The following is a 26277-nucleotide window of genomic DNA, read 5'->3' as shown; positions in this document are numbered from 1 at the left end:
CTTCGAACTTTACCCCATCGTCATCGCTCTGATCCTTTGGGGTCACAAATGGTCTAAAAAATCCATCCTCATTCATTCAGACAGCACGGCAGTAGTAGAAATCATAAATAGAGGCCGCTCTCGCTCCCCCGAAATCATGCAGTTCATGCGCAGACTTACCTTAGTTTCTGCCCAACATCAGTTTCTCATTCAAGCCGCTCAGATTCCCGGATCAAAAAACCGCATCGCCGACGCTCTTTCTCGTTTTTCCTTCCAGAAATTCAGACTCTTGGCCCCAGATGCAGAAGCACGTTCCACGCCGGTCCCTCCGTTTTCGTCAACCATATTCAACTGAGCCCTCCATTACCTGATTTCCACCGAGCTTCTCAAGAATTAATCCTCAGCAGCCTAGCTCCTCGCTCGCTTTCCGTATATTTGACCGGCCGGAACCGATTTAAATCTTTCCACGCCACTTATAATCTCCCTTTTCCTTCCCTAGACGTTTCCACCCTCTGCCTCTTCATTACGTACTCCCGATTAGTCCTTAAGATCCGTACCTCCACTATCCAGTCCTATCTAACAGGCATCAATTTCTTCTGTAAGCTTTCTGCAGGAGTCATCTGCCCCTCCATCTCTCACTGCCACGTGAACACGCTCATCAAAGGCTGCAAGAAGCAAAAACCAAACGGCGTCATTCCACGTCTCCCCCTCACGACCGACCTCCTACACAAATGCATTTCCACTCTGCGTTCCGGTTACTCCTCTAATTTTGTAGACAGGACCCTGGAGTCCACGTTCCTACTAGCTTTTTTCGGCTTCCTCCGCTGTTCTGAATTCGCTCCAACTTCCTCCATCCATAATCCTCTCATTCATCCTTGCCTTTCAGATATTTCCATTCTCAGCCACGACACCACGATTTTTACTCTGCGGAAAAGTAAGACCGATCAGCTCGCTGTCTCTTGTCCCATCTATCTTTTCTGCCTCGATTCCTCCCACAACCCGTACGAGCCCATTTTCAATTATGTCCAGTCCCGATTCGCCGCTAACGCTTCTCCTCATGATCCTCTCTTCATTTCCGAACCAGGAAAACAAGCTTCTCGCTTCTGGTTCTCCTGTCATTTCCGCCAGGTCTTATCGTTATCAGGCATTTCACCCGATCATTACTCCGCCCATTCATTCCGCATTGGCGCAGCCTCGTCCGCATCTAGTCAGGGCGTCCCAGACCACACGATCCAAACCCTGGGTCGCTGGTCCTCGCAAGCCTACCATTTGCACATTCGTAACAACCTTAAAGATTTATTCCAAGCTCACTCTCTCCTCAGCTGCATTTAATTTCTGACTCTTTTGGGGATCCTAAGCGAGCCGGGATATACTCAAGATGTGTTTATCCCTGAAGACAAAGCCCCACTCGAGTCTTCACTTGCAGGCCCTCCATCACCATCATCATCATCATCACTGCCCGACTTCATCTAATTCACCCCTCCATCCCTTCATCCCTCCTTCCCTTCTCCCTCACCCCTCCCTTCCTCTTATCCTCAATAAATATTTAAATCTGTATTCTGTAGCGTGGTCCTTGCTAGTGAAATGGAGTTAACTTGTTAATTTAGGTTCAGGAGCAGGACCACGCCTCAAGCCACACCTCCAATTTCCTAAACAGCCCATATATACCTCGCTCGAGAGCCGTTCCACGTCTGTTACATAGTTTGTCAACCCCACCCACCCTTTCCCTTTTCACATACATATACTGTCAAATTAATACCATGTTTCTCGTTTCTTTACATTGTAGGGTCCGCCGGGGGGATCCTAAGCGAGCCGGGATATACTCAAGATGTTTTTATCCCAGAAGATAAAGCCCCACTCAAGTCTTCACTTGCAGGCCCTCCATCACCATCATTATCATCATCACTGCCCGACTTCATCTAATTCACCCCTCCATCCTTTCATCCCTCCCTCCCTTCTCCCTCACCCTTCCCCTCACTCCTCCTCCCCTCCCTTCCTCTTATCCTCAATAAATATTTAAATATGTATTCTGTAGCATGGTCCTTGCTAGTGAACAGCTGAGTGTTGGCCACATCAAAAAGGGAAACAGAAAACAGTAATGAGGCAAGGCAAGAATCAGAAGCACACATATAAACACGTAAGTGTTGCATAAAATAAAAAAAATGCTTAATACAGATTTTAAAGACATAAAAGAAGCCAATAATTCAAACAAATTGTTAGCTTGATTTTTATCAAAAGCTGAATGTTTTCAGTTCTGATTTATAACAACTAGCAGGAGTTTGTTCCAGAGCTGCAGAGCAAAGACACTAAATGTCACCTTGGCTGGTTTCATTCTGGTTCTGGAAACACTCAGTAGCAGTAGAGGTCAACATGGTTCATACATTTAGTGCTTTATAGACAATTATCACTGCAGTGACATAAAAATAAAATAGTGATATCCTGATTTTTATCTAAAGTTGGTCAGGACTTTGGTAGCAGCCTTTTGGAAGAGCTGCAGCTGCCTGACATGGATACCTTTACAGATGGTTTTAGGATAATTTAACCTAATCAGTTTTTCCGATCTTCAAAATCTGCGACAGACTGGCGACCTGTCCAGGGTGTACCCTGCCTCTTGCCTGCAACGTTAGCTGGAGATAGCAACCCTCCTGACCCCATTAAGAAACAAGGGTGTAAGAAAATGGATGGATGGATGATCTTCAAAATGTAGATCTTAATAACCGACAGTCCAAAAATACATCCACACCTCTAAAATGCTCTGTGCTCTTTAGCCCCATTGAGAGTAGATGAGATCAAAAACTTTTAACTTTAAAACTGGTTTAGCAGTCACTGCTTCCTCATTGTTTCGTGATGATGTTCTCGGTTCAAAGTGAAACCGATCAGCAATTTCCAGTAGGTAAGAACCTGTTCTGTGACATGCACTGCCTGACAGGAAGATAAGTTTGTTTGCTTGCTGTTATACAAGTTTTTTTTACTTTTTCTTTCTTCTTTTCTTTTTTTATTTAATTTAATTTTTATTACAATTTTTGGTTGTAAAATGTCAGGATCAATATCAAACCTCATCTACTCTCAATGGGGCTAAAGATCACAAAGCATTTAGCATTTTAGAGGTGTGGATGTATTTTTGGACTAAATGTCAGTTATTAAGATCTACATTTTGAAGATCATCCATCCATCCATCCATTTTCCTACACCCTTTTCCCTTAGTGGGGTCGGGAGGTGCTGGTGCCTCACTAGCTAACCTTCCGAGCAAGAGGCGGGGTCACCCTGGACAAGTTGCCAGTCTGTCGCAGATTTTGATATTGATCCTGACAAAAGAAGAAAAAACAACTGACTGAAAAATTTCACTTTGAACGGAGAACATCATCACGAAACAATGAGGAAGCAGTTATCGTTAAACCAGTTTTAAAGTTAAAAGTTGTTGATTATCAATGCTTCCAAATGAATGTTCATTACATTTAACCGGAATAAAATGGCAGGTCGAGCTTTCTTGTCACCCCACCCCATGGCTGCATATAATTTCCTAATCATTTAAAAATTTAACAATTTGAAATTGTACTTCCATATTAAATTCACTCTATTGTGTGTTAATCATATTTGTTGGCCAGTGGTGTTCAAGCTATGGTTCTGCTCAGTTCATGATCAATTCAGAGTATGGGCTGGTAAAATAATACTTCAGCATAGAAATAGCATTTCAGAACTGTTTGCATATGCTTTATGTTCAAATCAGCACAAACCACACATTGTGGAAACATCCTGCTGCAGTTCTGCTGCTCTCAGCTTAAAAATTAAACATATTATGACTCATGGAGAATGAAATTGCTGGGTCTAAATGATAATGATAAATCACATTGTTCATCTGATTATGCAGTTCTTAAAGAAAAACATTTAATTATTTAGGCAATTCGGGCATCTGAACAAAAAAGTCAACAAAACATCAAAAGGGCTTGAAATTATTGAATAAAAATTAAAACAAGTTTTAGCAAACATTTTATTATCCTATATTTACAATTAATTTTGTACACATAATCTCAAAGGGCTTTTGGGAATAATGTTTTTGGTATTTTCATAAAAACATCAGGTAATTAATAACTAAAGGCACATGAGAAAACATCTGAATAAACTGGAAGCAAACCAATGAGTTTTCTTCTGAATTAAGAGTTGATAACCAGGAAAGATGAACGACCGAGAAACTGAAGGATATCAAAATTCCTACAATGCCCAACTCTTAAATACCTGTTTTTACATCTATTTTCTAACACCCTTGTCCCCAATGGGGTCAGGAGGTGCTGCTGCCAATCTCCAGCTAACGTTTCAGGCGAGAGGCTGAGGGCAACAGAGACAGACAGAACAAACAACCAAGCACACACCAAGGGAGAATTTGGAGAGCCAATTAACCGGACAGTCATATTTTTGGACTGTAAGAGGAAGCCGGAGTACCCGGAGACAGTGGCGGAGCCAGAGGTGGGGCCAGGAGGGGGGACTGGAGGGGGTAATGATGGCAAGCGCCTGGTGGCCTGGCTTTTACCCATGGAGCTTGGTCGTGCTCAGCCTAAAGAGGAGTCATAGATCCCCCTTCCAATGGGCTCACCACCTGTCGGACGGGCCAAAGGGGTTGGGTGCAGTGTGTGATGGGTGGTGGCCGAGGGAGGGGGCCCTGGAGTTCTAATCCCCTTGGGATTCCCCCGGCAGTGGCGGAGCCAGAGGGGGGCCAGGGGGGCCAGTGCCCCCCCTGTCATCTGATTGGCCCCCCTAGTGGCCCCCCCAGATGATTGACATGTAACAGCACCAGGTCATTCCTGTACATTATTTGGAATAATTCTAAGCCAACCTAATATCTAAAGAAGAAAAACAATAATAAATATATGAAAAGAAAATGTATAAAACTTTATATAAGTCCATGTGATGACATAAATAAATAGATTTTTATCAGGCGCGATACCAGCCTCCTTTATACTCATAACAACAAGCTGATATTCTTCTCCTGGATGTTTCGGTTAAGCTGCGCTGTGGTGCAACTCAAAGGCTAAAGCACTTCATACCTGGTGGTGATGGTAAAACACCAATAAGTTATTTATTGATCCTCCGCAAAAAAGAGAAAAAACCGAAGAGGGGCCGACAATGTTCGTAGTTTGGTGCAGAGGTTGCGCAACAGGTTTTTTCGTTGTCCGTCAAAGAAAAAAAAAAATTATTTCCAATTTGTAATCATCAAACAAAACATTTATTATTTCTCTGCTAGAACGTTTTTGAAATCAGAACTCTGAACGTTTCCTGATCCCTCTGCGGGAGAAAAACCCCGCAGAAGCGGATTGGCTGCACTAAATGCTCCAAAGTCTCTGGTCCGTTAAAGCGTCCAGATCAGAGCGGATTCTCTGACAGATATTGTTCTTATAAAGATTAATAATGAGCTCCACGATGTTCTCTGTGCGCAAAGTTGAAACTGTCTGCGCACCAAGTGGTCAGCTGATCACAGTCTGGACAGAAACCAGCGGACTGCTCTCTGTTCTCATCAAGACGAGGTGAGGAGGGAATCTGACATATTAACTCAGTTAAGTTTTTACTGGTTTTGTTTTTAAAACACCATTAACTTAAGCAGTGTAACTGTATATTGTATATTTGGTGTTTGTCATCTCATGTGTGATTAATTGGACCGTAACGGTGGAGCATTTATTGCCCAGCGCTTGGCCAGTGGTCCCTTGTTTCTGCCTAACGGATCGGCACTTTAATTTCTTTCCTCTCTCAACAGTCAGCTGCTATTCCTCTACTTTAACTACAATAAGTAGATCATAACATTCTCTTTAGGTTTTATCTGTGTGCTGCAAACTCATTAAATGTAAACTCATTAGAAGCCCGAGCCTCCATCAGGCAAATAATTCTGGTCCAACCCGAACTATTTTTACCTGTCAAATTACCTGTCCAAACAGAGCTCCCTAACCAAGGTGTCCATAACTCATCAACACGCTGTCAGCTCCCGGTGAGAAAGACGCATTTAGTTCAGTGTCCATGAGATGATATTCAGAAAGGATCTTTAATTTGATTGAACCCTTTGCCCCCCCAACTTTAAAAGTCTAGCTCCGCCACTGCCCGGAGAGAACCCATGCATGCACAGGGAGAACATGCAAACTCCATGCAGAAAGACACTGGGCCAGGAATCGAACCCAGAACTTTCTTGCTACAAGGCAACAGCTGTACCAGCTACGTCACTGTGCAGCCCCTGCTTTCTGTTTCAATTTTTTTTTTACATATTCAGTTTACAACAGTGTTTTAATTAGGAAACATTAGAGTCAGTTAATTGGTCTGTGAATTATCTCATCACTTCAGGGAAAAGATCTTTATTTAATATTAAAACTAATGTAAGATGTACTTATCTGGTAAGTCACCTGTGACAAGGGGATCAGTGACTATGACTCTTTATAATAAGGTTCAACTCAGGAGGAGCAAGGAAAACAATGTTTTGAACAAAACCCATTTTTTTACAAATTCTGACAATAACAAAAACAGAACAACATAGTCAATGTTTTCTTTTAGTTGCCCCAAGTCAAGTCAGTCAAGTTCACAAGTTTATTTCCTTTGATTTGATTTCAGTTCAGTTCAGTTTTCAAATCTGAATATTATATGGTAGCTACCCAGGTAGTGTTAACATGTGCAATCCCACCAATCAAGTGGAACAGAAGAAGATTCTTCTTTGGTATCGTAGTGCAATCGTAGTGTTAGCTACCGCTAACAGAAACATATGAGGAGGGCAGAGTATCAAAATACCAGACATATAAAACGTAATCTGAAATAATTTATTTACTCCATGCCTCATTATAATCGGAGAGCAAAGCCTCAAGGTTTACCTCCTACTTACTTCAGAGGACAGACCACCGGGACGCTCCGTCTTGCTTCTGGGTTTGCCTGGCTATTTTTCCGGCCAGCGAACCATTCCGCCACCCAGTGGTCCTTTTTCAGACCACTTAGTCTCCTGTACCACTCAAAAATGCACAATATGTCTATGAATAATTTTAGGATATTAAAAGGAAGTGCTGAGATCTACCGTTTTCCACCGAACTAAAGTATTTGCCACTTTGGTACAAGCACAGTGAGAAACGTCAGAGGACAAAAACACTAGACTCAGAGCAAAACTCAGATGTCCCAGGTTTTACTAGAATGTAAACGCATAATCTACACACAAATCTGGGAGCTTCCCCAAAGTGTGAAATGAGTCTCAAAAATAGTTGTGCACTTGTAACTGGGTCTATGTGTTGGGTTCTACAGGGGAGTGTTTTCTCTACATTCTCAGGGTGGCAGGCTGATGGGATCCAGCTGGTTCTCATCATCTCCAATCAGCAAGGGCCTTAAACAGGAGTGGCTTCCCGGAAGAAGATGCCAGATGGTTCCGCTTCTACAGTGAACCAGCTCTGACCTCTCTCTGAGAGTCTGACCCACCTGGACCACCTGATCCTCGCTGTTCTGCTAGGCCTAGCCCCTGGATTCCTCCACAACCACCACCCTGCTGCTGCCTGTCCACCCTGAGTTACCTGCTGGAACTCCTCCACCTGGAAACCCCCTCACTGCCCCAACTGCTGTACCCTCCTCCGCTCATCTGAACCCTCCAACCTTCCCCCTCTGGCCTGGTTCCTCCCTGCTGCCGCTGGTCTACACCTCTCCATCCTCCCCCCCCCCATTATTGTTCAATAAATCTGTTAAACTGAGTTTGGTGTCTGTAGTTGTTGCTTGCCTTCGAGTCCTGGTACTTCACATTATGACAGAACCATCTGGCCATTCGGACCGCACTTTCCGAACAGGGGGTCCTTTTGGGCCTAGAGATAGATCCCGATGTCACAATTAATGTGATGTATCAGCAGAACTCCATACTTCAGTATCTTCATCAAATGGCCTCCTTCAGCCAACCCCACCCCCGCTCCAGCTCCGGCTCCCGTTACAGTCCCCACTCCTTCCACTACGTCAGCTGCTTCTGCACCACCCCTGTGCCGTGAAGTCAGCACGCCCACTCCTGAACACTACTCAGGTGAGCTAGAGAAAAGCAAGGGTTTTCTGCTTCAATGTGCATTAGCTTTTCGCCGGTCCCCACGCTCATTTCCTGATGACGCCAGCAAGATTTCTTTTATTGTTGGGTTACTAAGTGATCAAGCACTTAGATGGGTCGAGACAGTAGTAGATGAAGAGAACCTCATATATTATTCCTATGAGGAATTTACCGAGCTCTTCAAACAAACATTTTGTCCCAAGCATGGTGAGGAAGCTTCCTCAAAAAGAATATGGAATTTAAGACAAGGAAATAGATCAGTGGCTGATTTTGCTATTGATTTTCGCACTCTTGGAGCTGAATCAGGTTGGAATGAACCAGCTCTTAAAGGAGCTTTCCAACATCCCCTGAATGACAAATTGAAGGATGAGCTGGCATGCCGAGATGAACCTGACTCTCTTGACGAGCTAATTAACCTGGCCATCAAGATTGATAACAGAATTAGAGATAGATCCCGGTCCTCAAATACCCGGCCATCTCTGCCTCCTATTAGGAGGGGTTCTCCCAGTCCTGACTCGCCCAGTCCTCCAATCCAGAACCCATGCAGTTAGGCCGAGCCCGGCTAAGTTCAGAGGAACGGCAGCGCCGTTTATCCTCAGGTTGCTGTCTTTACTGCAGCTCCCCTCAACATTTCATCTCCTCCTGTCCAGTTCGCCCAAAAGCCCTGGCCCGCCAGTAGGTCTCTGGGTCCTGGCGGGCAGATTTAAAGAGAATGATTACCTCCGGCTAAGTCTTCTTGCTGTTCTCACTATCCAGTATGATTCCTACCCATTCCAAGCCTTGGTTGACTCAGGATCTGAGCAAAATCTCATACACCCTGATCTAGTTGCACAATATCAGATTCCTGTCCATGCATTACCCTCTCCTCTCCAGGTGGCTGCCTTGGATGGTAGTCCTATGGCCAATATTACCCACCAAACCGACCCAGTTTCTCTCCTTGTCTCTGGCAATCACCAAGAGCTCATTCAATGCTTTGTGTTTCCCACTAAGGATGCCCCTTTGGTTCTTGGGTTTCCCTGGCTCTGCAAACACAACCCCCACATTAACTGGGCCGATGCTCGCATTGACTCATGGAGTCCTTTTTGTCTCAACCATTGCCTGCAGTCTGCTAAGTCATCTCTACCTTCAGATCTACCCCAGCCCATATGTAAACCTGATCTAACTCAGGTCCCTAAAGAATACCATGACCTCCACCGGGTATTCAGTAAAGATCTCGCCCAATCTCTCCCGCCTCATCGCCCCTATGACTGATGTATAGACCTTCTTCCTGGAGCCCCACTTCCTTCCAGCCGTTTGTTTAATATCTTCAAGCAGGAGAGACAGACTATGGAACAGTACATAAATGACTCACTTAAAGCAGGTCTCATTCATCACTCTTCTTCCCCCCTCGATGCAGGATTCTTTTTTGTGTCTAAAAAGGATAAGACTCTCCGGCCATGTATCGACTATAGAGGACTCAACCAAATCACTGTAAAGAATAAATATTCTCTCCCTCTCTTGTCCTCAGTTTTTGAACCAGTTCACCAAGCCTCCATCTTCTCTAAGCTCGACCTGCGCAACGCCTACCATCTCATTCGCATTCGAGAGGGCGACGAATGGAAAACTGCATTCAAAACCCATATTGGTCACTTCGAGTACTTGGTCATGCCCTTTGGTCTTTGCAACGCCACCGCCACTTTCCAGAACCTGGTTAATGATGTTCTTCGGGACTTTCTCAATGTTTTTGTTTTTGTCTACCTTGACGATATTCTCATCTTTTCCAACAGCCTTGATGAACACTACAAGCATGTCAGGTTGGTCCTCCAAAGGTTGTTGGAGAACCGGCTCTTCGTCAAGGCTGAGAAGTGTCAATTCCACGTTCCATCCATAACCTTCCTCGGCTATGTATTTGAGGGTGGACAGGTGAAGACGGACCCGGCTAAGATCAAGGCGATAGAGGAGTGGCCTGTTCCGAACTCCAGAAAGCAACTTCAGCGTTTTCTGGGGTTTGCTAACTTTTACCGCCGTTTTATCCGGAACTTCAGTGTTATCGCAACTCCTCTCACTACTCTGACCTCCACCAAACAACTTTTCAGATGGACCCCGGAGGCAAATCTGGTTTTTGATGAGCTAAAAAAAAGGTTTGTGGATGCTCCAATCCTTATTCACCCTGACCCTTCTGCTCAATTCACAGTTGAAGTTGATGCATCTGAGACTGGTGTGGGGGCCATCCTGTCCCAGCGTTCCTCCAGAGACGGCAAGCTCCATCCGTGTGCCTTTTTCTCAAAGAAGTTTACCACCACAGAGAGCAGGTATGACATTGGTGACCGAGAGCTTCTGGCCATAAAGCTGGCCCTTGAGGAGTGGAGACACTGGCTTGAGGGTACAGAGCTCCCGGTCATCATCTGGACGGACCATAAGAATCTGTTGTATCTGCAGTCTGCTAAACGCCTGAACCCACGGCAGTTATCGTTGGTCCCTCTTTTTCTCCCGCTTCAACTTCAACATCACCTACCGCCCTGGTTCTAAGAACACTAAGCCAGATTCCCTCTCCAGACTCCACTCCCCAGATGACCCTTCTGAGGCCTCTGGAGCCACCCTCCCAGCCACCTGCACCATTGGGTCACTCACCTGGGACTTGGAAAGAGCTATCCAGGAGGCCTTAACCACTGATCCAGACCCAGGTAAGGGTTTCCCTAACCGCCAGTATGTCCCGACCCCCATCCAAGCTCATGCCATCCAGTGGGCACACTCATCAGGTTTCTCTGGCCATCTTGGTATAAGCCGTATTAACGGCTTTCTTCGTCGATACTTCTGGTGGCCTTCCCTTAATAAAGATGTCATTGAATATGTGTCTGCCTGCTCCACTTGTGCTAGAAACAAGACCTCACACCGCCCACCTTCTGGTCTCTTACAACCACTGTCCATTCCTAGCCGTCCCTGGTCCCACATTTCTCTAGATTTTGTCACTGGTCTCCCCACATCCAAACAGAAGAGTGTCATCCTCACTATTATAGATCATTTTTCTAAGGCTTGTCATCTGGTTGCCCTCACCAAACGCCCATCAGCCGCCGAGACCGCCAAACTTCTTTTTCGCCATGTTTTTCGCCTTCATGGCATCCCCACGGAGATTGTCTCTTATAGGGGGCCCCAGTTTACTTCTCAGGTCTGGTGGGACTTCTGTTCTGTGCTCGGTGCTCGGCCTTGCTTGTCTTCAGGGTTCCATCCACAAACCAATGGACAGTGCGAGTGTCTTAACCAAGAACTAGAGAACACTCTGTGCTGTTTATGTGCCTCCAATCCCACCTCATGGAGTGTCTACTTACCATGGGTGGAGTACGCCCATAATGCGCACATCTCTTCCGCATCTGGTTTATCACCATTTGAGGCCTCGCAAGGGTTTCAGCCATCCCTTCTACCTGAGTCCTTCCCAGACATGGTCATCCCGTCAGTCAGGCATCACATACAGAACTGTCAGCGTATTTGGAACCAGACTAAGTCTGCACTTCAAAGAACATCTGCCCAAACTAAGTGTCTCGCAGATAGGAAGAGAGTTCCTGCCCCCATTTTCTCACCTGGCCAAAGAGTTTGGCTATCATCTAAAAATTTTCCACTAAAATCATGTTCCCGCAAGTTATCTCCCAGGTTTCTGGGTCCGTTCATTGTTGAATCCATCATTAGCCCATCTGCAGTCCGTCTTAAGTTGCCTTCTCATCTCCGTGTCCATCCAGAGTTTCATGTGTTGTGGCCTGGTTCCTCCCTGCTGCCGCTGGTCTACACCTCTCCATCCTTCCCCCCCATTATTGTTCAATAAATCTATTAAACTGAGTTTGGTGTCTGTAGTTGTTGTTTGCCTTCGAGTCCTGGTACTTCACATTATGACACTATGTGTAAATGCAGTTTTGCGTGTGTGTACAAGGTGATCTGTGTGTACTTTTTCAACATGTATGGGCGTAAGAGAAGGTTTATTTTATTTTTAAGGTTTACAAATCCAGTATTGCACACGCACAGATATTTTTGCACACACACAAATCTTCTTACACACACAAATCCTTTTACGCACGCACAAATCACTTTACACACACACAAATCTTTTTACACACGCACAGATATTTTGAGACTATTTTCACTCCATATAAGAGCGTCGTATCTAGCAAGACTGTGATGACAGTGATGGAAAAGACAGTGAAGCTCAGCAGTAGCTGGAAAGAACATGGGTCCATTTCCCACAACATATCTGTGTGAAGTGAGCTTCTCAAGCCTGGCTACTATAAAAACTAAAACAGAAAGAGAAACTGAGAGCTGTTGAGGGTGAGCTTTGTCTTTCTTCAATTTCTGCCAGGAAATCAGATCTGTTTTCATCCAAACATACACAGGTTTCACACTAGGTGAGTAAAATATACAGATATTGACATTTTGTACATGCAACTCTTCATATTGTAACAGTTAATATGAAGTGAAATGTTTCCCAAATATTATTGCTTCTTTCAGAATAAGAATTATTTTCTGTATTCTGGCTATAAGAATGATTGTGTATTAGTTTGTAAAACACTTTTAAGTTTTCTACAACTTCTTTAAATTTAACACCACAGTGTTGTGGCACTGTTCAGGTGTATTTTTGAAGTGGACATGTTAAGTGCAATTTGAAATAAGAAATGTAAACTGTGATAAAAAAATATACATTTTTGTGTTTATTTGATTCCTATTCAAGATACTTTGATAAGAATGACTATATTTGTAATATAGGCGGCTACAGAGTATTTTGTTTACATTTTTGGCTGGTGGTGTGCCTCGGGATTTTTTCAATTAAAACAAGCGGCGGGCAAAACGGCATGCGGCTCGGGTTGTTGCTGAGGCAAAAACTCGGGCGTGGGAGGAGTTTGGAGAGGCCATGGAGACAGACTTCCGTACGGCTTCGAGGCAATTCTGGTCCACCATCCGGCGTCTCAGGAGGGGGAAGCAGAGCAGCACCAACACTGTTTATAAAGGGGATGGTGTGCTGCTGACCTCAACTCGGGACATTGTGAGCCGGTGGGCGGAATACTTCGAAGACCTCCTCAATCCCACCAACATGCCTTCTGTTGAGGAAGCTGAGCCTGGGGACTCTGGGTTGGGCTCTCCAATCTCTGGGGACGAGGTCGCCAAGGTGGTCAAAAAGCTCCTCGGTGGCAGGGCCCCGGGGGTGGATGAGATCCGCCCGGAGTTCCTTAAGGCTCTGGATGTTGCAGGATTGTGTTGGCTCACACGACTCTGCAATATCGCATGGACATCGGGGGCAGTTCCCCTGGATTGGCAGACTGGGATGGTGGTCCCTTTGTTTAAAAAAAGGGACTGGAGGGTGTGCTCCAATTACAGGGGGGTCACACTCTTAAGCCTCCCTGGTAAGGTCTATTCAGGGGTCCTGGAGAGGAGGGTCCATCGGATAGTCGAACCTCGGATTCAGGAAGAGCAGTGTGGTTTTCGTCCTGGTCGTGGAACACTGGACCAGCTCTACACCCTCAGCAGGGTCCTGGAGGGTGCATGGGAGTTCGCCCAACCAGTCTACATGTGTTTTGTGGACTTGGAGAAGGCGTTCGACCGTGTCCCTCGGAAGGCCTTATAGGGGGTACTCCGGGAGTATGGGGTACCGGGCCCTTTGATACGGGCTGTCAGGTACCTGTAGGTGTCAGAGTCTGGTCCACATTGCCGGCAGTAAGTCGGGCTCGTTTCCGGTGAGAGTTGTACTCCGCCAAGGCTGCCCTTTGTCACCGATTCTGTTCATTACTTTTATGGACAGAATTTCAAGGCGCAGCCGAGGTGTTGAGGGGATCCATTTTGGTGGCCTTAGGATCGCATCTCTGCTTTTTGCGGATGATGTGGTTCTGTTGGCTTAATCGGAACGTGATCTGCAGCTCTCACTGGAGTGGTTCGCGGCCGAGTGTGAAGCGGCCGGGATGAGGCTCAGTGCCTCCAAATCGGAGGTTATGGTCTTGAGCCGGAAAAGGGTAGAGTGCCTTCTCCGGGTCAGGGGGGTCATTCTGCCTCAAGTGGAGCAGTTTTAAGTATCTGGGGATCTTGTTCACGAATGAGGGAAGAAGGGAGCGGGAGGTCGACAGGCGCATTGGGGCAGAGTCTGCCGTGAAGCGGGCGCTGTACCGGGCCGTCGTGGTGAAGAGAGAGCTGAGTCAAAAAGCGAAGCTCTCGCTTTACCGGTCGATCTACGTTCCCACCCTCATCTATGGTCATGAGCTTTGGGTCATGACCGAAAGAACGAGATCACGGATACAAGTGGCCGAAATGGGTTTCCTCCGCAGGGTGGCTGGGCTCTCCCTTAGAGATAGGGTGAGAAGCTCGGTCATCCGGGAGGGACTCAAAGTAGAGCCGCTGCTCCTCCACGTCGAGAGGAGCCAGTTGAGGTGGCTCGGGCATCTGGTCAGGATGCCTCCTGGACGCCTCCCTGGTGAGGTGTTCCAGGCAGGTCCCACCGGGAGGAGGCCTCGGGGAAGACCCAGGACACGCTGGAGGGACTATGTCTCTCGGCTGGCCTGGGAACGCCTTGGGATTCCTCCGGAGGAGCTGGAAGAAGTGGCTGGGGAGAAGGAAGTCTGGGCCTCCCTTCTGAAGCTGCAGCCCCCGCGACCCGACCCCGGATAAGCGGAAGAAAATGGATGGATGGATGGACAAGGCTCAAAAAAGGTTGAAAAACGCTGGTAGACTACTTTGAAACCATTTACTGCCACCTATCGGCAATGTAGTGTATTACCGGGTATAATTCATATATAATTCAGTTTCCGCGTTTGGGGAAAAGCGGCTCGGTTGTTTCCGATCTATTGAAAATGGCATTTTACACTAGGTGCTTGCAGGGCTTGGCCGAGGAATGGACATCAATTCAAAGCCCCGACAAGTAAGCTGGAGAACGGTTTTAAGATGTACGCCTCCTTATACATTCACTGACACGAAGGTGAGTTTTACTTCAACTTTGTGGCTAACATTAACCTTAGCTTATGCTAGTAGGCAATATTCTTCAATACACTAACTGAATACAGAAGTGATTCCATGGAAATATCTCAGGGACAGCTATTTTATTTACCATCCGTCTCCCCCGGTAGTTTTAGGCTGAAGAAGTTGATCCGGAGTTAAATGAAGGCTGCAAACTTTGTGCTGTGCTGCGTTAGCTATAGCTGGTAGTGACAAATATTTACAAGCCACCATCTTCTTACTTCAGGATCGCTTGGAAATTAATGAAAACTTAAAAGCCCATTATATTAGGAAGACAACAATGTTTATAGTAGCGGTTCTCAACGTGGGCGGTACCGTCCCCCAGGGGGCGTTCAGAGAACGGCAGGGGGCGCTGGGGGACATTTTTACAAAAGGGGGCGCTGGAATGCCTTTGGGGGGCGTTTGGTCGAAGGTAAACTTTACACCTTAAATCCACAACAATGCCAGTTTAGACTTTGAGCAACTTGCTAAAACTGTATTGTGTAACATTAAATCATGCTTGGCTGAAACTGCATCGATGGCAGCTCTTCTTCTATTCAGTGTTTTGTTAGCTTCTGTTAGCTTCTTGGCGCAGCTCCGTTCTCCTGCTACTGGTAGCTAAAATCACGATACCCTCTCTGTGTATCCCTCTGAAAAATGAACCCATTTAAATAAAGAAATCCCTCCATGGGTGATACATCGATAGAGACCGTTCATTTTATAGTTTTGACACCGGAGCTGTAAGTGGTCCGGTATAAAACGGGGGTGATGGAACAACACAGCACTTTTAAATTTCAATAATCAGAATGCAGAAATTGTTTCTGTTGTTTTAAAAGGTTTATGTCAGTCTGCCTTTTCCCCATCAATACGCTTCCCGACCGCCCTGCACCTTAGGGGCTTAAAAAAAAAAAAAGACGCGCACATTGCGCAAAACTCTGAAACAGGAGAATCGGGACATAAAACGGAGCGATGAACTAGATGGCATAAATTATGGCATAAAAACAGAGAATCCGAAGCTGAACAGTGAAAAATCAACGCATGATGTGAAACACATGACGATTAGGCGGCACAGCAGGTGATGAGTGAAGATTATTCGTCTTATATTATATTCGTCTCACAATGGATAAATGATAAAATAAATTTAGCAACAGGAAATAAACTAAAGTGGACATAGCAATAAACCAAGAGAGGATAATACAAATCAAAGGAAACTAAATGGAAATGATAAAAGGTAAAATAATATGGGTTTGTTGAGACCATATCTAATACTGAGAATAAATATATCTTACAGACAATAACAATAAAGAACTGATCACTTATTTATGTTTTTAATTAGATTTGATTTCTTCAATATTATTTTTCATGTCAGTGTTAATGTCATGAGGCTGATGACTCCATGACACTTTGAATTTGACTCATTAGAATTTGATTAAGAACCAGATTTGTTCTTTGTAATTTCTGTCCAGTAAAACCATTAATCTATAAATCAATAGACAGGTCTATATAAAGATATAATCCATGTTTCTGTCTCATATTTGTATGGCATTAAAAGGACCTGGAACTATTGTTTTTCCACTGAAAGCTCTGGTTTACAAAAGTTTATGGATGATACTCTGATGTCCCATTCTCCTGAAGGCAGCACAGAGCAGCACCACCAGAAACTGACAGAACCGCTGAAGAGAAGAAGAGCTATGATTAATGTAGTTACAGTTCCATCCATGTTTTAATGTTGCAGAGCTCAGTCGTTTTGCAAATAGTTCAAAGTTTAAACTGGCATGTTGTACATCTTTTATCTCCTCATTTTGTGCAAGATTTAACAACTAGAAAATGGCAAAAAAATTATATTTTTTTCCACTCTGTTTGGCTGCTGTCAGGCCTACCAATTTTAACTTGAATGTTCATTGCATTTTTCATAGACGCCTGTGAAAATAATTTCTATTCCCATTACTTTTTTGTTCTCTGGGAAATTATTTTTGATGATAAAAACAGAAACAAGCATAAAAATCAAAACACCTACAATAGTGATAGTAATATTAATAATAAAATAATAGTCAGTGCAAAGTAGCCTACAAATTCTTTGGTGGGGGGGCGGTGAGGGACCTGGATAAAGGCTAGGGGGGCGCTGGCCCAAAAAAGGTTGAGAAACACTGGTTTATAGTATTGCTTTTTTGCGTCTGAAATACGACTTAGTCTTTTCTAGCTGTCATGTTAGCTCAAAGCGGAAACAAGTGAGATGCATTGGCTCATGCAGATGTGACGTCAACGCCATAGGTGCTGTCGAGAAAAGTCGAGCTCCTCCCACTTCCCCATGCTGGAGATTTTAGTTTAATAACAACAATGAATAAAGTTACCTTTAAAATTAATTACACAGGTGACATAAAGACCCAACAGTAGAGTCAGACGGTAAAAAAATTACTCTGGTTGTGTTTGCTGTTATTGTGTCCTGCAAACTTTGCTTTAATTCTACTTTTTTCTATATAATCATAAAAAATCATAGTCAGGCACAAAGAGAGTCATGGAACAGGAAGAGCTGGTTTCCTTAATAAAGTAAGTTTCCAGCTTACATCAGTATAAAAATAGTTCAGACCATTCCTTAATTTAAAGCATTAAAGGTTTTTAAAGAATAAAATCTAAACATTTTGTGTAATTGGATAAAACCTAGAGTAAAATACTTACATTAATAATAATGACTTATAATTGAGCCAATAATTAATATTGGTTTAACCAGTGGTTGATGTGGTTGATGTTGGTTTGATTATAAGAATATTTAAACTTACTCTTACACTTATGGACGTACTTACAGATGAAACAAGTAACAGTAACTTGGTATCAAATAATTAGAATAATTGATTATTATTGGTTTCTAGTCAGAAGTGTCTGTAATAACTCACATTATGATTATAATAAGAATAACTAATAAGTTATGGTTATTATAACATTATAAATGAATGTTAAATCAGAGAAACTGAAAGGTTATAAATGTGATTTTGACATTGAACTTGAAATGGTGTAAAATGTTGTAACTGTAATTAAAGGTCACTGATGTTGTGTTGGAGGTAGATGGTAGGTGAAAAGTCAGGGGGAAAAGGTAGTGAGATTTTTAGGCAAAAATCTGCACCTGGCGCGAGTACCGACAGAGGAAGAAGAAGCAAGACGTTTTAAAGAACAAGGAAGGTTAAAAGTTAAGTGGAATAAAGTTCGAGGCTAACTGAAGATACCTGACGTCAGGGAAGTACGCGGACATGCAGGAAGTGAAAGAACCCTGTACGTGCCCCCCCCCCCGAAATGTAAAAGGTATAAAAATATATGCAGGCGAGGAAACGGTGTTCTTAGTTCCTCTGTGTTCGAGTCGAGACCACACGAAAATGCAGCATTAAGATAAGGCCGAGGCAACGGGACTACGGGAAGGTGAAGACTTTGCGCCGCTCGAGAAAGGAACAAGATCCAGTTGCCCACAACCCGGGTTCTGATTCGACAACTGCCCTACAGATGTCTCATCGAAGGACGTTGACCATCTCAACGACGCAGCAGTAGACATGGGGAATAAACATAGATCGCAAATGGATAAAGAACTGATTTCATGGAGGATTCTCACCAGTTTAACTTTGGATTTATTCTAAATGGGATTCCGTCTTCTCAAGACGGAATGTTAAAGTTTTCTGCTGCCAAGTTTAACCTCATCATCGGGGGTCATTTTTAGTTAGTGACACAGTAGGGACTGGTAGGAAGTGTGATTTCCAAATATTTTACTTATATTAATATTTTAATTTTATCTTTCTGATTGAAGAAGCTGTATGTCATTTCCCCTGCTAAAGCTTGCTAATAAAATACTAAAGTCTAAATTGATGCTGTGGACAGTTAAATTAATTAAGTCACTCAGAAACTAGTTTTTCAGGTTAATGTAAAATCAATGTTCATGATCCTAGTAAATTGGGGGCTTCAGACGTTTCTTTGGTTATGATAAATAATGACCCTGGGACTCACGCCGAGTCTCTAAAATTATCTAAGCTGTAACAAGTGCACGTTATTAATAGAGAGAGAGCTACCGTTAACAAATGTGGTTTTTGTTCTCGGGCACCGGCGAGCTACTCCGATGTCTGATACAGGAACTGTAGCGGGTCATAACGTTCGGATTGAAGGTAGTTAGAGCTTAGACGTGTCTCTCTCGCAGCCAGCTTAAACAAAATGTCCTCTACAATTCAGCCGTGGTAATACCCAGGAATTAGAGGCTTTTCGGACCCGTTAGTTGGAGAGCTGGTCAGTAGTCAGTCTGTTAGAGTTGGGAGGTGTTAGGGGTGTGGCTGATTACTGGGTAATAACAGTGCAAAGAGCCCATAATATGGGTTACACTAATAAGAGATTTTTATTTGTTTTTTGGTTTAATTTTTAACAATATACAAAAGGGTTATGTAAGTTATTGGTATCCGTACACTTTGTTTTTGAATGTATAATACTGCATGTAACATATACAACTTAATTCCATCATCAGACTTAAAATTACAACCTGCCACTTCTTAGTGTGATGGGGTTCTGAGTTTGAACACTTTAACACCCCCAGAAATATTGACCAAATCAAGGAGTCTAGAGGATTTCAACATGTTAGTTATTTCTGTAAACATGTAAGTTTGTTCTTTCAAATCTATTTATTGAACATGTCTTAAAATGACATATGCCTTGAAACCATTTAATTGTACACATTATTTTTATTTTGTTTTGATAATGAAATAATAAAAATGAAGATCTCTGTTTATTAAATGGATGTGACGTAGAGAAGCAGGAGGTGTGGTTTACAGAGAGATAAATAAATGCAGTCTGACTGCTACTTACCAGTCCAGTGACATTTTCCCTTTACTTTGACTGGTTGTCATTTCTTTCTGCAATGGGCGACTCGTTTGTCATAGCAATTGACTTTGGCACTGCGTTTAGCGGTTATGCCTTTAATATCACTAAAGGACAGGAAAAAAGTCAGCCATACTTGCCAAGTTGGGGAAAGGAGTATGGATTTGACACCCCGAAGACTCCAACCTGCATTTTGTTTAATGAAGATGAAAAATGTCTGAGTTTTGGCTATGAAGCCAAAATGACATACAAGGAAATGAGCGGAGAAGAAGCAAAGAAACATTATTACTTTGAAGACTTCAAGATGGCCCTCTATAGCAAAGTAAGTATGAACAATAAGCTTCATGCTTATAAATGTTGCCTATACATTGTATAAATGTACAATGATGTCCACACAATAAATTGGAGGCAATTGGGTTGTTCTTCAGCTAAGAGTTCATTTAAAATCACAGCAGATAATCTCTAGTAAATTGTGTGATAAAACATTTGAACATCAAAAGGAGACTGAATGGAGATCTGGAAAACATACAGGGCTATACAGTAAATGAGTGAATTACATAACTGTTTCTTGTTAAATGTACAGATATAATGGGGGAAGACTGCAGTCTTTGCTCATACAACTACATTTTGTAATCTCCAGAAACTCAGCAGGAATCTGAACATTAAAGCAGCCAATGGAAAATCTATGAAGGCATTGAAGGTTTTCTCAGAATCCCTGAGATTTCTTAAAGAAGATGCACTGAGAACAATCAGCCGAAACACAGAAGGGAAAATCTTCTTGCCCTCTGACTTCACCTGGGTCCTGACTGTTCCTGCCATCTGGGATCTTTCAGCTAAACAGTTCATGAGAGAAGCTGCAATGCAGGTAACATCAGGTTTAACATAAACTGATGAACTTCTGAAATGTTCAGAGGGATGAAGGCTTTTCTTCTTGTAGGCAGGTATTATTACAGAAGATGAGGAAAAACTGGTGATTGCACTGGAACCAGAAGCTGCTTCAATCTGGTGTAAGAAGCTTCCATCTGATGGCTTCATCTCTGAGAAGCACAACGCAGAGTCACTGGATCAGTCTGCAGGGACTCAGTACATCGTTGTCGACTGTGGAGGTAATGAGTCTGTGATTCTGATGCAATGTGTTATTGATTCATTCACAAACCACTTTTACCATATTTACACAGAAGAATATTATCTGATATAAAAGCTATTTTTTGATATTAGTTGTGAACTAAAGTTGCTAAACCCCTGCAATACTGTAAATGTGATTCTTTGGATAATTGAACTGTTCTTCTCTATTTGTTTACTCTCCTGTTTATTTAAGGAGGAACTATTGACATCACTGTTCACGAGGTCCTGGGTGGAGGAGGCCTGAAGGAGCTGCACAAGGTCTCTGGAAATGATCTGGGAGGTCAAACTGTGGACAGAGAATTTAAGCAGTTTCTCAGAGAGATATTCCCTGAAGGAGTTTGGGATGAATACGAACAAAACTCTCCCAGTGCAGCTCAAAAAATTATGCACGAGTTTACCCATCTCAAACAGGTTGATAAAGATGTTCAGATCAGCTGCCCATTTGCACTGGGAAAGTTGGCTAAAGAAAAATCAGACACAGAAAACTTTGTTCAGTCAAATCTTGGTGCTTCCTGGGATGGTGACTTCATCAAAATCTCAAGAGACAAAATGAGGTCTTTCTATGATGAAAGTCTGAAGGGCATCACTGAGAACCTCATAAAAATCTTTACCAGTGGTCTCACCATCAAGTACATTCTGTTAGTGGGTGGATACGCTCAGAGTAAAATACTGCAGCAGCACATCACTGACCAGTTTGGACATCAGTGTAAAGTTCTGTGTCCTTTCAGAGCTCAGGAGGCGATTCTGAGAGGAGCTGTAGAGTTTGGTAGAAACCCAGATGTTGTGGTTTCTCGGAAAAGTTCCTATACTTATGGATTTGCTGTTTGTGAAAAGTTTGATGAGAGCAAACATAAGGAAGAAAAGAAATTTACAGCCAAGACTGGGGATTTGAGTCGAGATATTTTCAGGAAACTGGTGGAAGAAGGTGAAGATCTTGGTTCAGAGGATACCAAGGAGTTCTTATGTTCTCCAGCAAGAGCAGACCAGGTAGAGATGAAACTGAGATTTTTCCGCTCATTAAGAAAAGATCCAGTGTATGTAGATGACTGGGGAGTGGAAGATGTTGGTTCATTCATTGTAGACATGACTGGAGGCGGTAAAGTCAAACTGGAAATTAACTTTGGCTCAACAGAGATAACAGCTACAGGGACAAACCAGATTAGTGGTGAGAAACAAACAGTAAAAATTGACTTCATGACCACAGACAGGGAATGTGTCATTGATGATGATGAAGAAGATGCTGTCAGTGTTGGAACAGAGCAATCAGGTCCTTTAGAGGGCACTGATTAAAACACATTTTCTTTGTCCACACAACAATTCATTATGACAGGGGCATCTTAAAGACATGGATGTTGAATGTGGGATTTTCATAAATTGTTAAGACGAAAAATCAACTTGTGCCGAATGGACTCTTAAAGATTAAAAATTCTATCATCACTAAGAGAGTGCTCTGATAAACACTTACTGGTAAACTAAACATATAATTACCATGTAAACCTGTGAAAACAGATTTTTTTACCTTTACTATGAGACCACCTAGCATAGTGGACCAAAGCTTCACATCAAAATTTTAATGATCTACAATTATGGTTTATTGGAGATTAGCTGTTAGTTTTTAAAAATGTCTCTTTTTAAAATATGTTGTAGATTATGTACTCATATAACCTTTGCTACAAATTAGTCAAAATTAGAAATTATGGGTTAGATATAATTTTTCTACTTTACTTGCTGCTGGTGGGGATTTCAACTATACTGTGTCAATAAAGTCATTTAAAATGTTAAAAGTAGCCACTGAGAACAAATTTAAAAAAATACTTTTACTGTAATACTCACATACATGTTACATAAATATTTGGAAAAGGTTGTAAAGGTGATGAATTTAAATAAAAACATTTTCAAATTCTTTTGTTCTTCCCTTTTCTTTCTCAGACGTACAAAACCTCAGTGACTGTTTTCTTAAAAAAACAGGGACCCTCACATTACATATTTTTTTATTTTATTCTTAACATCATATTTGTTCACAAAAAACATCCAAGAAGAAGAGTTATATTTTTTAAACATATTTAGATTAAATTTTTAGCACCTTTATTTCAGCATGGTGGCACTTTAGCTGTGCAGGTGGACGGAACATGATGGTGGATTTAAATACAACTTGAAAACAATATAATTCTTACCAAACTGCTAATAATAGATTAACCTCTCAATCATATTTGTAAACTTTATTGCAGTGTTGCTGAAAATGCATGTGTTCTACTATGATTATTTGTATTTCAGATGGACCTAAACTATAGATAAAAGATTTACAATATTTGCTACAATAAGAACTGGACCCCGAAAGTGGTTGAGTGCAATTGAAGATACCAACCCTTAACGAAAGTAACCATCCATCCATCCACCCATTTTCTAACACCCTTGTCCCTTAGTGAGGTCTGGAGGGTTGCTGGTGCCTCTCCAGCTAACATTCCAGGCAAGAATGAAAGTAACCATGAAGCTCAAATATTGAAGAGAAATGATGATTTTCACTGAAACTAGATGAGATTGCAGAACATCTTGAGATGAAGACTGAGTTAACCTGGCCATTGCCTTTCTTCGCAATTCTCCTCGATTCTTGTTTTCCTTCACTTTGCTGTCTGGTCTTTCTTTGATTGAAGGGGATTTCCTCAGCAGAATTTCAACCAGGCCAGTCAGCAAGTGGAAGGAGAAGTTGTGAAGGATGACCAAAGCAGTCTGTGATGGCTTGAGAGCCTTAAGTTGGGCAGGTTTGATCTGTTTGTGATAGCTCATTATTTCCACTTGCTCCTGAGAGGTGTGCGTGTGCGTGTGTGTGTGTGTGTGTGTGTGTGTGTGTGTGTGTGCAGTGCATTTGTTTCTAATACCTCATGGGAATCATTTTTCTGACTCATACTATGCTGTGGGGACCCACTGATCCTTGTGGGGACAGAAACCTGGTTCCGCAGAAAATGCTGTTTTTGGGTCGGGTCAGAATTAGGACTACGGTATGAATTAGGTTTTGGTTATGGTTAGGTTAAGGGTAAAGTTTAGGCTGCAGAAATGAATGGACGTCAATGGAAAGTCCCCACAAAGATAGCCGCACAAACGTGGGTATGACAGGTCCAAAGGTAACTCAAACACAGTGCTTCAGGACTCTCTCTCACCTTTTTGTCTCCGTCAGGCCCAATGGATAATGTGTTTGGTTTCAACTTTTTTTTTCTGGGTCATTAAATCTTATCAGCAACCTAGGCAGGATGTTTATTTCTATCCTGGACATAATCATCTTTTCTTTTCACAGTGAACATAATTTTTTAACAGGTATATTTGAGAAAGCTTTTTCTCCTTTTTACTGCCAACTATGAGCCAAATTGGTAACAATAAATTAAATAAAGTAAAATTATTTAATCAAAAGAGAAAAATTAAAATAACTCTTTTGTATCACTCTTTCTTCTCAGTCTAGTCTGTACAGATATTTTGGGAATCATGTAATTTCTATGTGAATGGAAAGTCGATGGATTTTTCAACATGAACAGCACATGACAAAGTATCTGAACAAACTGAAAACAAGCCAATGATTCAGTTTCCCTAGTGAAGAAAGACGCTACATACCTGAAAGTTAACAACCAGGAGAAAACAAATAAAGAGAAACAGAAAGCAGTTAAATTCCTTTGAGACCAACCTCTGTAAAACCTGTTTTTCTGCTGCAGCTCTTTTAGTTTTCAGTTTAAACATAATTTAATTTGTAAACCACATAGTGGGTTATTGCAATATCAATGCTCTGAGAATCCTTTCACAATTTCATGCAACAATCTTTCTTTAATATTAAAAATACTTTTTTAGAGTTTTACATAAATTTATAGCCACAAAAGATTTTGCAAGTTCTTGTAGTCAAATTCTTTAAGTTAAAAATTACCTGCAATATCTACATTTTAGTCCTTAAATTTAAACATTTCATTCAACATGTGTAAGTGGTGAGGACACGCTTGGTAGTGAGGTTAGGAAGAAGTGAAGTATAGAGCAAATCCGTGAGCATGTGACAGATGACGATGTAACAACAGATGAGTTGTTACACTGGCAAGAAACTCAGTTTGCCAGCTTACTGGAGTTTTCATCTGGAAACCAAGCTAACTCATCCAACCAAGGCAGAGCACAAACCACAGAGGAAACCACAAGGATAGCAATTTTTTGGATTCTCTTCAACTTCTCTCATGACCCGGTCTCCCTTGGATGATAGTGTTTCAACATGTTTATGTGGTATAACCATGTCTTTCTGCAGTCAGGTGTAGAAATTATGATGTTTGTATTTGACACTTTGCTCTGTACTAAATAAGGGCCAGAGAAATGAGCAGCTAAATCCGAGCCACTCCCTGTTACCTAAACCAACTCTGTCACTAGGGCAATTTATGGACAGCTGCCCGATTGTGCATCAGGGCAACATTTTCATGGGAAAACAAAGGTTGTTTCCTACCCATTACAGTGTGTAATGCAAAACATTTTGCCAGAAATGCAACAGGTTTCTGTGATTAATAGGTGCATCAAAAGTCACAGGCAATTAAGTTTCAACAGGATGGTCTTCTCATTTCTGACAATTTTCTTTAGCAGGCAGAGCACCACCTTGATCAGAAACTAGTAACGTTTTCACATAAACACAATGAAGGGGCACAAGCAAACGATGCATCCTAATGCCTCTCACAGTGTTACTTACATCACAAGTAGACCTCACATTGGCTAAGGTCAAGGATTGTGCACCACCAGTTCTCAGCACCATCACTGGTTTGCTGGTCTTCAGGTCGACCTGTAAGAGATACTAAACCATCAAATATGTAAGGTTTAAAGCTTCCATCAGGGTGATCAGAAGTTGTTCCCTGAGGAAATGAGCAGAGATTGTTTGAAAGAGTCTCACTCCTTTTGGCTAGTTAGTGGAAAACTCTCTGTTACTTAGATCAAAGCAGTTCACAGTCACCAATCAGGTGTCAAGGCATCAAACAGAAAGACATTTCCTCTTTGCTCTCAGATGGAGGAGAATTAGAATTTAGGCCACTGTCAGCCGTCTGAGAGGATCACGCTGACCAAAAGTAGACTTTGGTGTCAAATTGGACTTGTTGGCCAGAACAGCAGCTTGCTATAAGGTAGCAATTCTGTTAATTAAGGTAAACTGTAACCATTTCAGATATAGCGTTTTAAAACATTTCAAGCAAGATGCTTTCAAATGAAAGCTTGATCTTCAATTTCACATACTGCACACCACCCGTGAAAAAGCAACCCTATTTTCAGGGCAATGTCAAAATGAGTTTGGCTTATGGTTCTTCTGACATCACAAAAACCCTGCCTATATGTCTCTGCCACCAACTCATATGACTACAACACTATAACTTTAAGTG

The 26277-nt window shown here is 42.5% G+C and overlaps 1 protein-coding gene across 1 annotated transcript; it reads left to right on the top strand.

The window, feature by feature from the left end:
• Nucleotides 1–19789: 19789 nt before the first annotated feature.
• LOC103461823 (heat shock 70 kDa protein 12A-like) lies at nt 19790–22808 on the top strand. The gene is made up of 4 exons (XM_008404174.2): nt 19790–20102; nt 20421–20645; nt 20718–20886; nt 21099–22808. Exons 1-4 carry the CDS (start codon nt 19821–19823, stop codon nt 22193–22195), a joined length of 1773 nt encoding a protein of 590 aa, XP_008402396.2. The 5' UTR covers nt 19790–19820; the 3' UTR covers nt 22196–22808.
• Nucleotides 22809–26277: the final 3469 nt, after the last annotated feature.

The sequence above is a fragment of the Poecilia reticulata genome, chromosome 2, assembly GCF_904066995.2.
Source record: "Poecilia reticulata chromosome 2, P_reticulata-male-v2, whole genome shotgun sequence".
In the NCBI taxonomy this organism is placed as follows: Eukaryota; Metazoa; Chordata; class Actinopteri; order Cyprinodontiformes; family Poeciliidae; genus Poecilia; species Poecilia reticulata.
The sequence above is the reverse complement of the archived record's forward strand: the minus strand, read 5'-3'. Positions and strand labels throughout refer to the sequence as shown.